The sequence below is a fragment of the Scyliorhinus torazame genome, chromosome 19, assembly GCF_047496885.1.
Source record: "Scyliorhinus torazame isolate Kashiwa2021f chromosome 19, sScyTor2.1, whole genome shotgun sequence".
NCBI lineage: Eukaryota > Metazoa > Chordata > Chondrichthyes > Carcharhiniformes > Scyliorhinidae > Scyliorhinus > Scyliorhinus torazame.
In genome coordinates this window covers 86,293,060-86,311,958 of record NC_092725.1, presented here as the reverse complement: position 1 = coordinate 86,311,958, position 18,899 = coordinate 86,293,060, and the positions used below count along the sequence as shown (strand labels likewise).

General features: G+C 43.0%; 2 protein-coding genes across 6 annotated transcripts in view; both read left to right on the top strand.

Annotated features, from left to right (window-relative positions):
• foxm1 (forkhead box M1) overlaps positions 1-14,469 on the top strand; it is a 59,989-nt gene extending 45,520 nt beyond the window's left edge. For 3 of the 4 annotated variants that reach the window (XM_072484683.1, XM_072484681.1, XM_072484679.1), the window contains exons 6-9: positions 1,073-1,141; positions 1,976-2,033; positions 4,912-5,111; positions 8,634-14,469. In XM_072484683.1, the coding sequence (XP_072340784.1) occupies positions 1,073-1,141; positions 1,976-2,033; positions 4,912-5,111; positions 8,634-9,497 (1,191 nt within the window). In that variant the 3' untranslated portion in view covers positions 9,498-14,469. The remainder of the gene's footprint in view (positions 1-1,072; positions 1,142-1,975; positions 2,034-4,911; positions 5,112-8,633) is intronic. The other variant, XM_072484682.1, reaches the window with a different exon arrangement.
• Positions 14,470-18,205: 3,736 nt separating this feature from the next.
• LOC140395918 (testis-expressed protein 52-like) overlaps positions 18,206-18,899 on the top strand; it is a 73,272-nt gene continuing 72,578 nt past the window's right edge. Inside the window, exon 1 of one of the 2 annotated variants that reach the window (XM_072483963.1) lies at positions 18,206-18,348. In XM_072483963.1, coding sequence (XP_072340064.1) covers positions 18,298-18,348 — 51 coding nt within the window. In that variant the 5' untranslated portion in view covers positions 18,206-18,297. The remainder of the gene's footprint in view (positions 18,349-18,899) is intronic. The other variant, XM_072483964.1, reaches the window with a different exon arrangement.

Here is an 18,899-nt window from a genome sequence, read left to right as displayed (position 1 = left end):
AGCCTCGTCTGCAATTCCATTTGCCAGGAAAAAGTGCCCAACCTTTCCACTTACTCAGCCCCATCCTCGTGCAGCTCCACAAACTCTCTAATAGTCCTGAACTTGCCCATGCCACCACCTACGTTGCAAACTAGCTAGTACAAAACTGTGCGTCACCTCGCTGCACCTCAAATTTATTTCTTGTCCTTTATAACCCTCGTCGCCAGAAAGATGTGGTAACCTGACCACAAGAAAGGTAGTTGAACACATTGTTAAAGCTAAATCTTCTTTACTTCAGAAAATGTCAGTAAAAATAGTTTGGTTTCGGAGAGCAGCAGCCACTAAATGCAACCATACACAAGCTCCCAGTAGCTAAACTGAAAGCCCGATGATGTCAGATGCGCATGTGCACTTTTGTTGAAGACGTCCATACACATAATCAAATAGAAGGATGCTTATTAAAACATTCTAAAACTAGGTTCTTATCCAATTCCCTGTTGAAGCCACGATCAAATCTTCGTCCACCACACTCTTGAGGCAGCGGCTTGCGGATCCTAACCACTCACTACGTAAAATAGGTTTTTCCTCATGTCACCATTGGCTCTTTTGCCAATCATCTTAAAATTGGTGCCCCAAACACTTGGTTCGTGGCCCTTTTGGGCAGTGGGAACAGTATCTCCCTATCTACTCTGCCCAGACTCCACATGATGTTGGTCACCATAATCAAATCTCTTTCAACTCTCTCCTTTAAGGGAAACAACCCCAGCTTCTCCAATCTATCCCTTATTCCTGGAACCATTCTCATAAATCTTTAGAACATTTGCCAAAACATAACAGTGACTATGCTTCAAAGTAAATTCATTGACTGTGACACAATAAGGTTGTCCTGAGGACTTGAAAGATTTATACATCAGTTCTTTTCGATGCTCGTTATAGCTGGGGGTTGTTGAGTGGCACGCTGCATTAATTGAGCTCAGTAAAAATGCCCAGTTTGTTGGGAGGTACCTCATTGCAGTATGATGTCCGCTTTTTAAAGTTTATGAATGTATTTTAACCTTCAACACTTCTCGTTCTTGGTCGGCGTTTCATGCAGTCATCGGAATACAGCCCAACTGACCAGACTCATTGGATCCAAGCAGTGCCTGTGCTGGTCTGTCAACAAGTAAGACCCATGTGCTATTCGTGGCACCTGTCACCTCTTTGTGCTGATTTCTATTTAGGTGGGCCATGGAAGGGGAGATATTACTTTTGGTGATATGTATTGGGACATCAATAACCTCAGCTATTACGTCTCTGATGACAAATTCAGTACTTAAAACAAATATACATGTAGACAGTGAACTCTGTTCTATTGTTGCTGTGAGCTATGCTTACCCATCCTTACAGGTTGTTGATATATTTTTAATCAGGGTTGTTTTGCTTGTGTCTTCCGACTCTGGCTTCTCTGGGAGACAGAAATGACATATGATTGCATCAAGACCAAAGGGTCAGGTATACAAATGGGTGAGAAAGAAAATGAACAGGGAAGAATGGTGATCATAGAAACTGAGAGAAAAAGAAAGGAAACGATGGGTTAAAAATCCAAGAAAGCAAATGAGATTCCGGAAATTCAACTTCATGAAAGGGACCTGAGAGTACAGGAAGGAAATGGGGCAGAGTGTCTGAATCACAGAAGCAAAAATAATGAATTTGGAACATTTCCTTGGATTATATTTCGTACATTAAAAGGAAATATATTGGCAAGTGGATGTTTGGTAAATTGTTGCCTGTGACTTGAAAAGTTCATGTAGTGTTATAAAATTAAAATGAATTGAACATGGATTCATCTACAACTTTGTCTTCACTGACATCTATTTTTATAGTTTAAGAAGGGTTTCTGTATTATACATCTTATTATGCCTCTGCATAAGAAATGTGCAGTGGTTATGGCATGTTTACTAATCTTGCATTTGTAAAAACATTCACAGTTTATTTTTTCTAATCTGTTCAATTTTAGCAACAAAAACGTACTGGTAACACTGAGCTGCCAAAGAGCAACGTAGCTATCAGCACAGGTACGTGAAACGGTTGCAATTCTGTTAAAGGTCCACTTTGAAGTGCTTCGATTTCAATGTGTTCTTGTGAGTCCTTCAAATATGAAGTTCTTTCCATTTAATGGGATGAATAATACGAGGGTGTGTGTGTTCCCACCCCTCGGTTGGACAAGAAGTGGAAGTGGTGGTGGCAATGGATGAGGAGAAGGCGTTCGATCGGGTTGAATGGCCATAGATGAGGTGTTGGGTGGTTTCTGGTTTGGGCAGAGGTTTGTGGATTGGGTTCGGCTGCTGTACAAGGCACCTAAGGCGAGTGTTCGGATGAACACGGTTATTTCGGATTACTTTGGGTTACAACAGGAGGCAAGGCAGGAGTGCCTGCTCTCCCCACTGCTCTTTGCCCTAGCGATAGAGCTGTTGATAATGGCACTTAGGGGGTCAAGGGAGCATCGAGCACTGAGTTTCTTTGTACATAGATTACCCCCTGTTGTATATACAGGAGGGTGTTCTTGGAGAGGGATCGACTTTGGGCGCTGATTTACGACAATCATAGGTGGGGTTGGATGCAAGGTTCCAGGGTGGCGGCAGGTTGGGATAGAGTACTTCAGGGATTTGTTCATGGGAGAAAGGTTTGCCAACCTGGAAGTGCTCAAGGAGACGTACCAGTTACCAAAGGTTCAGGCATCTGCAGGTTAGGGATTTTATTAGGAAGAAGGTGCAGTTCTTTCCGATGCTGCTGCCCCCAAGTGCTGCAGGATAAGCTTCTGTCCAAGGATGAAATTGGGGAAGGCAGGATTGCGGACATGTATGAGGAGCTAATGAAGAGGGAGTGTGCTCCTGTGGAGGATGTCGGGCGTGTAAGTATGTATTGGGCATGTTCGAGGTGAAGGGATTTTCAGATGTAATGTAAAAGATTTTGGAGGTAAAGGTAGCTCGGAGTCCGGCGGTGGCCGGAATTGCAGATGATCCGGGAGTACAGCTGGGGGGGAGAGGTCTTGGTCTTTGCCTCCCTGACAGCCCCAAGATGGATTTTGTTGTGTTGGCGTGTCTCTGAGCTGCCAACGGCGATTTAGCAGAGTTCCTGCTGCATTTGGAAAATGTTAAGTTCGCCATTCGAGGGGTGGAGGAGTTCCCTTTGAGGTGGAAGCTGTTTATCCACTTCTTTAAGGAGTATTGAAACGTCAGCAGGGGAGGGGGTAATAAGTTGGACAAGGGGGTGCGGATGGCAGTGAGATGAGTAAGGTTGTTGCTGGGTGAGGCAGAAAGGGTGGGGGAGTTTGGGGTTTGTTATCTGTTGCCGCGGTTGGCTTTTGTATTTTTATGATTATGTATATATTTAAAGTGCCTTCAATAAAATGTTTTTTTTTTTTTAAAAACATGCAAGTCCAGATCCACAGCAATGTGATTGACTCTTAAACAACCTAGCAAGTCACTTAGTTCAAGGACAATTAGGGATGGGCAATAAACCCTGGCCCACCTCCCCTCACCAAACATGGCGGCAGTAGGGTTGTAAATTTTAGGTCCCAGTGTAGGGCTAAACTCTATAGAGTTTATTTACAAGGAGTGTTTGCTTGGAGAAAGAGGAGTTGGGTTGCCATTGTACATTTATCTAGAATTGAATGAATGCTAGCTGATTTTCTCATTAATTAAAATTGACCAACTTCCCATGAGCAGGTTGTTCACCTATCCCTCAACTGACTGTTAAAACTGGAAGGGTTTGGTTCTTTAACCCCTCATATAATAATAATCTTTATTGTCATAAGTAGGCTTACATTAACACTGCAATGAAGTTACTGTGAAAATCCCCTAGTCACCTGTTCGGGTACACGGAGGGAGAATTCAGAATGTCCAAATTACCTAACAGCACGTCTTTTGGAACTTGTGGGAGGAAACCAGAGCACCCCGAGGAAACCCACACAGACACGGAGAACGTGCAGACTCCGCACAGACAGTGACCCAAGCCGAAATCGGACCGGGTATGACCTCAACCCACCATTTTGATGTAAACATTCAACACAACATGTGTGAATTCATTGGTCTTAACCATGTTCATATCCCAGTGCTGCAACTCCAACTTCTGGGTCCATACCGAACGGTGGAAAAATGGGGAAATTCTGAGATTAAAATCTGGGTATGTTTTGCAGAATACTGGTAACCCACATGAAGAGAGCTCAGCAACAAGACCATTTCTTATAATAAAGGCAGGGCATTCATTTGGATTGACAAAGAGTCATCCAGACTCGAAATGTTAGCTCCCTTTTCTCTCCACAGATGCTGTCAGACCTGCTGAGATTGTCCAATATTTTCTGTTTAAGTTTCATTTGGATTACTCCTTCATTCTAAACATTGACAAAACACTATGTTAACCTCTTCAATACTGGCCAGAGGCAGCCTGGAAGTTGCATGAAACTTCAGTTGTGACAACTTGCATAAATGAGGTGAGCACTGATTGCACAGGTGTTAGCAAACAACATCTGTCCAGATTGTTGGAATCCACTATCAATACTCTGCAATGATAGGATCTGGACTTACATTCCTCGTTCCCATAATCCACCTGGATATTGGAGTTGATAATGTGTAAATCGGAGACAATTTCAGGTACAGGAAGAAAATCAAAGCAAGGCACAGCTTTGTGAAAGAAGCAAATTTGCATCAAATCAGGTGAAGTCATTAATTGAGAGGGACAGTGTCTTAATTATATCATTTCAATTGAGTGTTTTCATTTCCAAACACTGTCTAGCTCAATGACTGTTTCCAGCCTTGTTCTCTAATGATAAAGCTGAATTAGGACCAAATTCTGTACGATATAAAAAGAATGTTAGTTGATATCGGATGCTAGAGAGGAGGTGGTGAGTTACGTTTTAATAAGCTTGTTGGATAAACCGTTTTCTTTGCACAGAAGTTAATCTGAGAAAGATGAAGCCACTGCTGCCTCGGACTGACTCCTACCTGGTGCCCATTCAACTGCCAGTCACCACCTCCCTCATCCTACAGCCATCTCCTCACACCACCCTGCCAATAATCCAGAGCCACCCTTCCTCGGCCACAAGCAGCAGCGAGTTGGCCAAGAAGCGCAAGCGTGTTCAGATTGCACCAAAGGTAAGATTATCTTTCCTTTGATGTGGTTCACACCCGTGGGATACAGTACTCAAAAATAATCAACATGTTAATTGTAGGCATTCCAAGATACCCATGAGTGTAGCCTTCTACCGCCTGACGAGGGCAACACATTGCAGATAGATTGGTTATTTAGTTGAATGGATTAAATACTTTCTAACTCAGACAGTTGTAGTTGATAATTTGGCTGGAGATTGCTGTTGAGTGGCAATGCACATGGTTGTGCCAGAATGGTATGATTTAAAAGTTTTCTTGCTCATAGCTATTGGCCTGACATTTCACTAGTCTGCTATATAGGGAGGTGATGTGAAGGATAGGTGTTTCCTCAAACAGTGGGGTGGATCTTGACTTTAACTGATTGTGTAAATCGCATTCTAGTGAATGGGCAGCTTGTTTTATATCACTCCCAATTTTTATTGAAACCAATGGCCAATGCTGCTGACTCACCATCACCTGTTTTATACAGTTCCTCAAAGAACGAGCACATTAAGAGGAAGAGGGAAAATCTGATCAACACACTCCAACTGCTGCTGTAGCTCAAAAGATGGATCAGAGAATGGTTGGAATGGAGTACTTGCTACCACAAGGAGTAGTTGGGGTGACTAGCATAGATCCATTTAAGCGAAAGCTAGATCGACATATGAGGAAGGTAGAAATAGAAAGATATTGTTAGGATAGGAGAAGGCTCGTGCGAAGCCTAGACACTAACATGGACTGGTTGGCCAGAATGTTTCTGTACTCTAAATACTATGTAATAAAGTCGCCAGAGTTCCCATATGACCATAGGCTGCTTTCTCTTTTGAGGGGTAGAGCTGACTGGTGGTGATTTAACCTGAGGATCCCCACACCTCCAGTGAGGGGCAAGGTTAAGGCGGGCCTTCATGTAACATTACTACGTAATAGTACCATGTAAAAGGACCTAGAATATCATCAGCTTCTTAGTTAGGGAACAAAGAGAACATTAGATTTAATCACATAAGCATCTTCAGCATTGGCTTCTCTTCCTGTTTGGGGAAGTCCCCAAAATGAAGTCCCCACATGCAGCCCTATGATCACATCATTCACAGACAGAAGGTCAGTTTCTACCTGTATGTTGATGCACCTCTCAATCATATTTCCTTCAATCACTCCACAGCTTCTGTGCCATCAGACTGAATATCTGACGTGTAGTCTAGGCTGAACTGCAATTTCCACCAGTTAAACATGAGGAAGAGCGAAGCCTTAACGTTTGGCCCCACCACCAGATTCATACTTATGCCAGAAATTCCATTCCTCCTTCCCCGACCTCCCTCAGGTGAACCAGACTATTCACAACCTTGATCCTGAGCTGAGTTTCAACCCAATGTCCTTGTTATCACAAATAAAGCTGACTTACACCTCCGTAATATTGCCTACCACAACCCATCTGCTTCAAACATGCCTTTGTTTCTTCTGGACTTGATTATTCCAGTGCCCTCCTGGTCATTGTTCCCTCTACCTTCCAAAATTCTGCTGCCCACAATCTCATTCTGCACCAAATCACATTTACCCATCACTACTATTATTAATAAGCTAAATTGGTTCCCAGTCCACAACATCTGAGATTTTAAATTCTCATCTTTATACTTTAATCCTTTCATTGCCTTGCCTCACCCTATCTCTAATCCCCTTGAACTTGCCATTTCTCTGGCCTCTTGTGCTGTGCTGTTTCTCTCTGCCTTGCCATTGGTAGCTGTTGTTATGATGTCAGTAGTACCAGTAATGTTTTATTTCTTTCTTGTTTGGAAATCCAAAAATCTGAATATTTACTGAAAGAATGAACCCACAAGGTTCATGGTTTAAAACAAAATAACTTTACTACACACATCAGAGAAGATGAATACTAATAACTGCACTCTATCTTAAATAGTTACTTAATATTAAAAATACACTGAACACACTTACCTATATTCTAAACCCAACTTCTAAACTCCACTTTTTTCTGCACCCATTTGACTCACGGCTCGATAACTGAAGTCAGATACTTATATTTTTAAAAACACTGGAAGTTTAACCGCTTTGTCTGAGTCCTATTTTAAAGATTCAAACATGTGTTAAAATTTCTTAGGCCTTGCACTTGCTTCTGGCAAGGTTATCCTTTTAAACTCCTCCAACCATCTTGCAGTAAACTTCCTGGTCAAGACCAGGATCACTAGCATCTAGTGCGTTGCCACTTTGGGTCAGAACTCTCCTGGTTCTAATGTTCCTTAACTCTGGAGTCATGAATTTAAATCTCCCACCCTCTCCCTTGGCTATTCCAGAAGCTCAACTCGCTTGTTAGTAGGGACCTTTAAGTTAACAAGAGGTTTTCACCAGAATATAGAATTTCAACAAACTCTGCTCAAAAGAGATGATTCCTTGCACCAAGCTGGTTCTAAACAAAAAGTATAACCCTGCTCGAGACCAGGGCCACAACCAGGAACCTACTCATCTCTATAATTAACTTCCATGTTGGCCTTTTGCTATATTAATATCTATCATTAGTTACTGGAAGTAGAGCAGCATGATGGCACAGTGGCTAGCACTGCTGCCTACTGTGCTGAGGATCTAGGTTCAATCCCGGCCCCGAGTCACTGTCTGTGTGGAGTTTACCATTCTCCCTGTGTCTGCGTGGGTCTCCCCACAACCCAAAGATGTGCAGGGTAGGTAGATTGGCCACACTAAATTGCCCCTTAATTGGAAAAAATAATTGGTATTCTAAATTTATTAAAAGGTTACTGGAAGTAACTTGCTTTTTACAGGAAATAGTCCCAAGAAACCTAATTCTTAAAGGGACCATCACCCCAACATAAAACATTGTTTGTTTTTGCCCCAAAAGCACAGGGGCCATCACAATGTGCCTTCAACAACCTAGCTCCCACCCAATAAAATTCTACATCTCCCCCTCTGCTTGTTGAAAAACTCTCCTTGAAACCAAAGCAGCATGGTAGCATTGTGGGCAGCACGGTAGCAATATTGGGCAGCATGGTAGCATTGTGGATAGCACAATTGCTTCACAGCTCCAGGGTCCCAGGTTCGATTCTGGCTTGGGTCACTGTCTGTGCGGACTCTGCACATCCTCCCCGTGTGTGCATGGGTTTCCTCCGGGTGCTCCGGTTTCCTCCCACAGTCCAAAGATGTGCAGGTTAGGTGGATTGGTTGTGATAAATTGCCCTTCATGTTGGGTGGGGTTACTGGATTATGGGGATAGGGTGGAGGTGTTGACCTTGGGTGGGGTGCTCTTTCCAAGAGCCGGTGCAGACTCTATGGGCCGAATGGCCTCCTTCTGCTCTGTAAATCTATGATTCTATGATTCAAACTTGTGGTCACCACCCTGCCACCTCCACTCAACCCAAACAACTTAATATCTGGGTCAGTCTTCATTCCTATCTGATTACTCCTCTGACAGTGTAGAAAAGCAAGATGTTATTGTTAAGAAGAAGATTCTAATACTATCCTTCAACATCAATGCTTTCAAAGTATTTGGTCTAATTGTTTTTCTTTTAGGTATCAAATGAGACTCTGAGTTGTCATCATCCTGCAACCTCAATAAAGAACTCTGAAAAACAGCTGCTGATTCAGGCAATCACTCCAGTTATTGATGTGAATGAAAATTCTGCAGCTGCAAAACTCGGCGAGCTATCCAAGGAGAGCAGTTCCAGGCGGAAGCAGAGGCATGTTCTTCAGCCTGTTGAGGAGCCAGTTATCCTGTTCCCAGAAACTAATGAGCCTGCGGCAGAGACTGGATTAGATTTGGGTTTTGTATCTGACTTCCAGGAATCCAGAATCCTGGAGCAATGCTCAGATTTTACCAGCAGCACCATAGATTATAACTTCAAAACACCTATTAAAGAGAAGCCGCGCGATCTGCCTACCTCCTCCACTCCCAGCAAAGGCACCACTGGAAACTCTCCAGTCACTGTAGCGAACAGCTGGAAGATTGCACTGACCCCTTTGAAAAAAGATGACAGCTTGTTTGAGTTCAGTCCTGTGAGGACACCATGTGGTTCCTTTCTAACACCCTTGCGTAATAACACAGGATACCTGAGTTTTAGCAGTACACCATTTAAGGACTTTGCTCTCTTCGAGTCACCACGTGAGCTCTTGAACTCACCGGTTAAGGATCTTGTGCCTGACGCAAGCTCCTCCCCTCTGTCAGAGGACAATTCCAGAAGGTGTTCCCGAGAACTGCAGGTAAATGCAAACTGTAATACCAAAGCAAACCGGTCTTTGACTGAAGGCTTGGTCTTGGACACCCTTAACGACAGTCTTAGTAAAATATTACTGGACATTAGCTTCACAGGTCTGGAGGATGAGGACTATGAACTCGGGAATATGAGCTGGTCAACACTAATCCCAGAACTGAGATAGATCAGTTTGTGGGTTGGAGAGGGGAGTCTTGCTGCTTAAATTATTTTTTTTCTTGATGTTAGAACCATTTCAAGCTCAAGCTGATACAAATATTAAGGCAGAATTAGAAAAATCGGGACTAAACTCTTGGACAAAATTTCAGGTTTTTGAAGTCATCTGTAGGTATTTAGTTCCTCGCCCACCCGGACTACGCTTACTGTAACTAGATTAATCACTGTTTATTGTTATCTATGTACAATCTTTTGCACGTGTCTGTGAGCCTGCCATACAGTGTAATGATTTGATGTGTGTGTTCGTGCGTGTGTGTGTGCTATGTTTGATGCTGCTTTGCCTTCCTGGACACAGGACGTTAGGCCACGATTAAAAGGCCTCGAGACTTCCCCAGCACTGTATTTCTGATGATTCCTTGATTCTGACTATAGATTTTCTTAATTCTTGGTGTCTGTTCAGGGGATGACAGGAAATTTTGTAATTGTGCATGTAAATATATATTTTTTAAATGTAAAGATAAAAATACGAAGAGGAGTGGGAGCCTTGTAATGCATAGGAAGGGACGGGGGAAATGGCTTTCTTGGTTTCAGTGAATGTCTGATCTTAACTGAACTTTGTTGTCTAGTAAGTAAGATTTGAGATAATGCAGGCCAGTCACAGTTGATCAGTGTCAGTGTAAATTTTCTATCTTTCATGTACCTCAAGGATTGACATTGATAGTTGCACTGTGTCCTGTAGCTGGCAGTGTTCAATTCCAACCCACAGAGTTTTGACAATATTAACAGAAAATGCTCAAAATGAGTTAGTGATTTGGCTGTAGAACTGCAAATGCTAGTGTACTGTCCAGATTTTCTATTTCAAATTTCTTTGCAGTTTGTTTTCTCTTCGTGGTTTCCAGTTTCCAGGAGGGATGCAAAAATATGTGTCAATATCTGCTTTCAATTTTTAATTAAGAAATATCTACTCATAGACCAATGCCACCTCTTCCTGACCAGTAAAACCAAGTTGCTCTGTGCACTCCTTCGTAGAATGCAAATGATCTTGTTACAAAATCTGGAGCACAGACTTGAATGTGCAATGTTTGAGTTTGGTGTTTTAAACATATGATGTATTCCAGATTAAACGTGGCATTGGTACTGAATGTAAACAGTCCCTTCCTGTGAAACATTTTAACAAAGCCAGTAACAGAATACTGTGATGCAGCACTACACAATAGCAACTAGAAATAGTCTTTGAGATGTGGACCGGTATGTACATTATACTAGGGCCTTGGCCTGCAACCTTGTGCTTCCAAACCACTTGTCCTTAGCCAGTAGGAAAATTCTGCATTTCAGCTAAGGCACTTCACTGTTCGAAAACCAGCATATCGCTCACCCACCATCTCGCAAGCTGTGCCAGGGATCCAGCCTCTGCCCTGTTGCATGAGGAACAGTAGATGGTTTATATCACAAAGTTGATTATTGGCATGGCACCCTGGCATAGAAATGCAGCTCTTGGGACACGCACCCTCATCAGCTACTTTCTGTTTGGTGAGCAAGGATCTATCATTCTCAGACTTAAAATCCATGATTGATCCAGTATCAGTTTTCATTTGCCGAACTGAGTTCCAAACTTCTACCACACTTTCTTTTTCCTAATTTCACTTCTGAAAAGTCTGTCTCAATATTTTAGACTATGTCCCCTGTCCTAGACCCCCCCCCTCCCCCCCCCCCCCCCCCCCCCTAAATAGTTTCTCTCTGTTCCCGTAAGCCTGAAAACATCAATCAAATCACCCCTTGTAAATTCCAGGCACTCCAACCCTAATTTGTGCAACCTCTCCTCCTGATTTAATGTTTGGAGTTCAGTATGATTCTGGTAAATTTATGCTCCACACCCTCCAAGTCTAATATATGATTCCTAAAGTGTGAGGGTCAGAACCTTTCCCAGTACACTGAACTGTGATGCAACTAGAGTTTTGTAGCATCCTGTATTCTAGTGCATTTTCTGCTCCTATTTCCTTTTCAATTCTTCTTTGCACTTTTTGCATTTGGTTTGATTCTCTGTTGTTTTATGAACCTGATGCGGATCATAAGCCTCCTCTCTAGGTTACATTTTAATCATCTATTTAGTCATAACTTTGGATGCCCTTTCTTTCCCCCTCATGGGAATGTGTCGTGCCTTTACCACCTCCTTGAATGTATTCCATTACTCGTCTATTGTTTTACCTTCCAATGTTTGATTCCAGTCACCTGAGCCAACTCATTAAATTTGGTCCTCTGACCAATTGGTATCCACGCGATTCAAAAGCAAAATACTGCAAATGCTGGAAGTTAAAGATAACAGAAAATGCTAGAAATACTCCGCAGGACTGGCAGCAGCTGTCGAGAGAGGAACAGATTTAGTGGGTGATATTTTACCAATATTGTCGAGGTCCTGAACATCGGCCAGAAATGCATGCCAGCGACATGAACAAGCAGCCAGTGAGATCTTCCTCCTGATTTTATGGGTGGCAGTTCATTAAGTAGCTGTTGTTGGCCCAATTAGAGAGATGACAGCTCAGCAGCTGCAGCAGGAATGGTGGGCACTGCGGAGACATGCAGCATTGAAGAAGCAGGCACCAAAAAAATTTAAGTGAAGGGAAGCCCCCGAGGAAATCACGGGGACTGCCTCTAAGGTTCCAAAAACAATCCCCACTGGGCTACCGCTAGGAAGCCACCTACAGTTAGCTTGCAGCCTCCCCACGTGGTAGGAGGCCAGCCGGTAGCCTGATAAATTGACGCTCAAAAGGGCATTTCCATATTCACGTTGGGTTCCCGCCTCCTTGTGCCGGGGAACAGCTCCACCAGAGCACCCCACGATTTTATCGGCTCCCTCACTTCATGCAGGCCAGCAAAATTCTTACCAACATTTCAGGTCCAGAATCTTTCTTCAGCTTCTGTATCTATTTTAGGAATTACACCCTTCCTTGTCCTTACACTTTTTTTTTTACTTACCTGTATAAGTACCCAACCATCACTATTTAATATTTTTACCTGTTCTAAAATTAGCTGCAGATTTACTCCTCCATCTCTTTCCCACGATTAGGTGTTCTACGGTGACACCCAGCTTCTCATTAACTTTACCTAAGTAGATTCTGTCATTAAACCCTCCAGCACATCATCCTAGCCTTTAGCAGTATCTATTATTAATACAGTTCCCACTCTCTCATTTTTTTGCCTTTTCCTACCCCTCCTGAAATACAATGTAGCTAGATTCATTGTTTTCATTGAGAGAGGCCTCCATTATTACCACGCATCACATCCCTATCTGGCCACTTCTACATGTAGCTCACCAACGTTCTTGTCAGTATCATCCTGCTTTAGTCTGCTTTGCATTTGCCTCCTATTTGGTTCCTCTTTTCTCTAGAGTACACTTTATTCTCATGCTGTTTATCCCTCCTAGCCTTCAATGCACCTTGTTTCTTTGATGCTTCAGCCTGGTTCCCCTCTTCCTGCCCAGGTAGTTTATCCCCTCTCTTGCAGCACAAATTAATCTTCCTTTGAGGGCATTGATCTGCCCCTGATCAGACACAACTTGTCCACTTTGTGCAAGTTCCTCCTGTCCCAAACTGGCCCCAGGTATCTGAAGCCCTCCCTCCTGCACCATTTCATAGCAGCTCCTATACTCACTACTGCACAGCATTGATTTTGCTTGTCTCTTAAAAACATTATCTGCAATCCTTTTCCAGTTACATCCTGGTCTGATTTTTTTAGAGCAAGATTTGAGGAGTGAGATTTATCCTTATTTGACTGAAATATCTCAAAAAGGTTATTGGAGTAAAATATATATTTTTTAACTCTTCACCCATCCCCTTCCATTGCTTTGTTTAAATGTCAGGCCAGATGTTCTGCTCTTGGGTATCACCTGTTACTGTTGTATGATATGCTGCTTGAAGGTGGATAAGAGATTTTCACTTGCATTCCTTTCTTTCTGAGGAAACATTAGTCAGAGCAGCTTGAAATCCCAGGGAAGAATGGTTTTCACTGCGTGACCAGTAGTGGGAGTGTTTGCTGAACATTAAAGCAGCTGAGCCACTGTACATTTTCCAGTGATCAATCCTGTGAAAACATTTTTCTCAGAAACTCAAATGTAGAAGTTTCTGTGCAGCAGAGACAAGGAACCTGCTGTGCAATCAAGCAATGGACTGCACTGCATTTTGAAAATGGTTAACCAGGTAACTGGTTAAAGGGATCATTTAACTTTTATTGCCAAAGTGATTCCATTGAAACAATACGTTAGAGATAATTAATTGACGGGACAGTTTATAAGCTTTGGAACTTTTCTTCTCATTCCACGTGTCATTTGCTGTTTGGAGCCTCCTTTGATGCAGTGATCTGGCGTTTTTTTTGTGGTGTGATCAAAATAGTGACATCAGGATCAAATCCACTTTAAAATTGTGTTATTGGTTGGATTGACTGATTGACAAGGCTATTGGCTGCCTCCTTGCTCCCTGTTGCTGCCAGACATCATATACCACAAGAATTGATCTCTGTTTAATCAATAGAAATTGTATATTTGAAGGGCATTGTTGACTGTGTGTGTGTTTTTTTAAGTGTGTAATTTGCTCCTGCTTTACATCCCAACGAATGACCTCTATCAGTGTACTACTGAAACTTCTTTCTCTGAGACCAATATGCAACAGTTAAAGGTTTGGCAGTTAAACATCCCCACAGCTGAGTCAATAGATCATGCAACAGCAACAATAGTTGTAAATTATGAACAATACAGTTTTTTTCAGCTTGCAGTATATGTAAATATTTCATATTAACCTACTTGTAAATGCTCCAGATTATTTTAATGCACCTTAATAAAAAGAACACATTCTGTGCCTCAGACATGTAATATAATTATAAGCAGCTCATTGTTTCGCTGGGCATACTGACCTAGAAGAGGTATACTGCCATTGGTAAAAAGGCTGCTGTACAGTGATGGAATGTCAATAAAAAAAATAACTTTACCTGAACTGTAGCAATGAGTTGGTATGTTCTGTAGCTATGCTGCACTGTGTATTTGTTTAAAATTTCACGCAAATATTTGTTATTTTCATTTTCCAATATGATGACTATCTGCAGTGAGGGTCTCACCTCTGTTACCCGGAATAATATATGATAAACTAACAAGAGACCCACAGAACATTTGTAGTGAGATGAATATTTTTATTGCAACAGAACTTCTTTAAATATAGGATTTCAGGTTATCTTTTCACTTGAGACTTTACCTCCCATCAATCCTATCCCTCATGAAAACAATTTCTCCAGCCAGAGCTTGCACATGACTGTAAAATCTGATATAAAAATTTATCACCGGATTTTGACACAGCCTAACATTGGACAGGTAAAAGCTTATGCACATAAATAGTGAGAGCCAGTAGTACACATGTAGGTTTTGTCTTTCTAGACTTGGTTTAAGTCTGAAGAAGCTGTGGTGAAGGATGCGTGATGATAGGTCTATCGCTGTATTGGGAATAATTTAAAGTTTTGTTACACTGAAATATTGCAATGAAGCATTTTATCCTCCATGCACGAAAGGCAAGATTGCATGATCCCAGTTTAGTCTAGAGATCATGGGTGGGATTCTCCAATTCTGCGGCCAAGTTCTGACGCCGGCATGAAAAGTGGCGTGAGCCACTCCGGCCTCAACGGGCCTCACCTGGCAGCTGTCCACCCCTTCCTAGGGGCTAGTACGGCACTGGAGTGGTCTCCGCAGCTCCGGCGCCCGAAAACCGGCACACCACGGCCGGCGCGAGTTCGCGTATGCGCGTTGGTTCCCATCTCCGTGCCGGCCCCCGGGCAATACGCCGGGGCCCGGCGCGGAAGAACATAAGCCCTCACGGAAATAGTCCACCTGCCAATCAGTAGGCCCCGATCTTGGGCTAGGCCACCGTGGAGGCCGTTTTCCCCCCCCCCTTCCGGGGTTGGATCTTCCCCCCCCCCCCCCCACCTTCCCCAACCAGGACGGCCCCCACAGACAGAAATCCCGAGGTGCAGCCGTGTGGGACCATACGTAACCCATGCCGGCGCGACTCGGCCCGGAGAATTGCCGGGGGAGGGGGATGCTTGCAAGCCAGCAGCAGCGTGGCCCGATTCTTGCCGCCCCCCCCCCCCACTGGCTTTAGTGACAAAATACTATTGCATATCTCATGTCACGCCCTTTGTTGCCATCACCACCATCAACCATTCGTAGCCACAAGTGCATCATGTGCAACAGACCTTGCGTGTTTCACATGCCTCTGCATATGCTAGGTTTCAACCCATTGACCAATCCAAGTATTATTATTTAGTTATTTAAAATTTTGTAAATTTTTTCTATGTAGAAAATTAGAACTGAAAAATAACAGTCCATTAATGGAATTACCTTTTTAACGGATTGTCAGATTCTCTTCAGTGTGGGGGAGCAGAGGGCGTCTGGTCATCTTCTGGGAGGGGGAGGGGGGGTCCACTCCAGGATTGGGGAGGTCAGGTCTGCACAGAGGGTGGGGAAAATCACATGGCGGGAGGGGTTCAGGGTGGGTATTTGGGAATGCCCTGGAGGATGATTAGCTGGAGAAGAGGTTTTCCTGTGCGGGGCTCAGTCAGTGTTTAAAAAAAGTTACACAGAAGATAGAAGAGGTTTTAGTTCTAACTCTTTCAGAGTAACAATTGGTATAAAACTGGCAGCATTATCCAAAGTTAGCTCCTAAATCTGGCACTGGGGAGCCAGTTATCAATCACCATCTTTTGCACTATGTCAATTTTTGCTTGATTGCACTCTGCAAGGTGCCTTTGGACATTTATGTCATTAATAGTGCAGGTGGTCTCTGGATAATGCTGTTATACCAGATAATGTAGTTCAAAGGGAACATGATGCATTTAGGGAGGTTTTTAAGATTGACTAATAAGAGATAAAGTAAAATCATGAAATTGAATACTTGAAATTTGGCAAACAGTAAAGAGAAATGTCAGGTTGTTGTCCTGATCAGGCTTGAGGCATCCCAAATTGGGCCTCCCTCCTAAATTATACACGTACAGATACACAAACCATAAAGAAAATAAGGTTACTTACCTTGTATGGTCTTTGTCAGAATTTGAATAATAGAATCCCACATACACAATCATTTCTATTAGCCTGACTGGGCTTTTATTTGTTTAGGGTTGAATGTTGAAAGAAGTCATTTGCAGAGCAGTGTGAAAGAAGTTTTTTATTTTATATTTGTTCTTGGGATGTGAGACGAAGATTGGTTGCCCATCCCTAATTGCATCTTGAGACCGTGATGGTGAGCTGCCTTATTAAACCACTGGCAGACTTTCTGGTGCAGGTACACCCACAATATTGTGAAGGAGAGTGTTCCGGGATTTTGACCCAGCAACAGTGAACAAACTGCAAAATAGTTCCAAGTCAGGATGGTGTGCGGCTTGGAGGGAACTTCCAGGCGGTGGTGCAGCTCCTCCTGCTTCTGCTGCCCTTGCACTTCAATGTGGGCGAGGTCAGAGTTTGGAAGGTGCCAATAAAGGAATCTTGTAATTATTTCACTTGCCTCGTGAGGCATCCCCCAGGTTACCTGCTTTTGGTTAGGAACAATGGCGTGTATCCTGCACCAGGGACAATGGTAGATGGGGAGTTTTGACTGGAGCAGTACACCTGTCATGTAATGTACGTGTCCTAATGTAAGCTTGAGGAGGACAGAAACCTCCTGTAGGTCAGAAGGGCAAAAGCACACTTGATCTTGATTTTTGGTATGAATACAGACCATGAAAGTGGGTCCTCACAATCCTGATCTTTTTGGGTTTTAAGCAGAAGGTGACAAAATTACCACAAGGCCTGTGGCAGGCATATAAGTGCTCCGAGCGTTGCCGTTTTCTGATCTTACAATGCTTGCTCTTCCTATCATTGTGAAGCAGGATTCAGAAGGAAAAGTGAGTTACCAAGTAGATCCTAGATCTTTATATATTACAATAGCAGTAATGCCCTCTGATAACGGGAAAAATTTAACACAATTTCCCAGAACCAATCAATATAGAATTGGCAGGATGCATTATTCATCCCTGAATCAGATTGTAGGACAGCTGGAACAGCATGAAAGGGTTTCTCGGCCTGGATTTTCTTCCAACCAAGCTTAATGTGACATCCACTTCCCTGTCTTCCATCTGCAACTGCCATTGAAGAGTGAGGAAGGGCCTGACATCCAAGTTCACCTTCTTTCATACTGTTAATCTCACCAATATTCCACGAGCTGCTTTGTGAAAGGTAAACTGGCAAGAACAAAGGTCCTGGAGTCTTCTAATGCAGGCTTGTTATAAACAAGCCTGTCCATCTTAGGCCTTGGTTTTGACTGAATCCTCACAAAATTTTTGCTTTGTACACTTCACAATCCCGCTGCCCTTAACAGTTCCATCAGGTTCTTCTAAGGCACTTGGGTTCCTTCCTTCATCCTACCAGGACCCTGCCCTGCCTGGGAAATGGGTCAGTTGTAGCATTGGAAATGGAACATGTTGAAGTCCTGCCATCCTGTAAAGAAGAAGAAAATTCAGGCCAAGTGGTGCCTATGATGCGTATTGTTTAAGGAATAGGGAAGACTTTGTGAATAATGTTACAGTTTTAATCAGTGACTTTTCTTATGTTCTGTGTGCATGAGATAGAGAGAAAAAGATCCCTCACTTCTAGCAGCCTGTAGCTGCATCACTGTGACATCATAAACCTCCAGCAAAGTCAGCAACACTGGTCACTTAGCAACATTATTGTGCTGTTTTTCATTGCCAAGGAGACCTAGCATGATGAAAGACTAAATCAAATCCAATCATCCTGCTGACAGGAAATGGAAGCCTCACTGGAAAGAAACGGAGAGAAAGAGAGCCTTTGCAACATGGTAATTGTTTTCTACTCCATTACTGAATTTCTTATTAACTTACCAGAGGACTGAACATTAGCCTTACAGCCCACTTGTAATATCCAAGCGGGCATCAAGCAAGGCTAATTAAAATTAAATGCAAGCCTTTACTGTGACAGATGCCTCATTAACTAAATAATGGATTGGGTATGACAATGTACATACAATAGGCTGTTTATGATGGTGTATGTTACGGGATCTAAGCAATCCCACAGCCAACAGATCAGATCAGAGTTCTGCTACATCCAGGCGTGCATGGTGGTGGACAATTAAACAGCTAATGGGAGGCGAAGGATGCACGGCCATCCCCATTTTCACAGTAACTTCATTGCAGTGTAATGTAAGCTTCTGACACTAATAAATATTCTATATTATTATTTATCCTTACTTGCACATGAGTGCAAAAGACAAGTCTGAATGAAGCCTGTGCAATCATCTTCAGCTGGAAGTGCTGCATGGAAGATCCATCTCGGCCTCCTCCAGAGCTCCCCAACAATGCACATACCAATTAATTAGATTCATCCATGCGA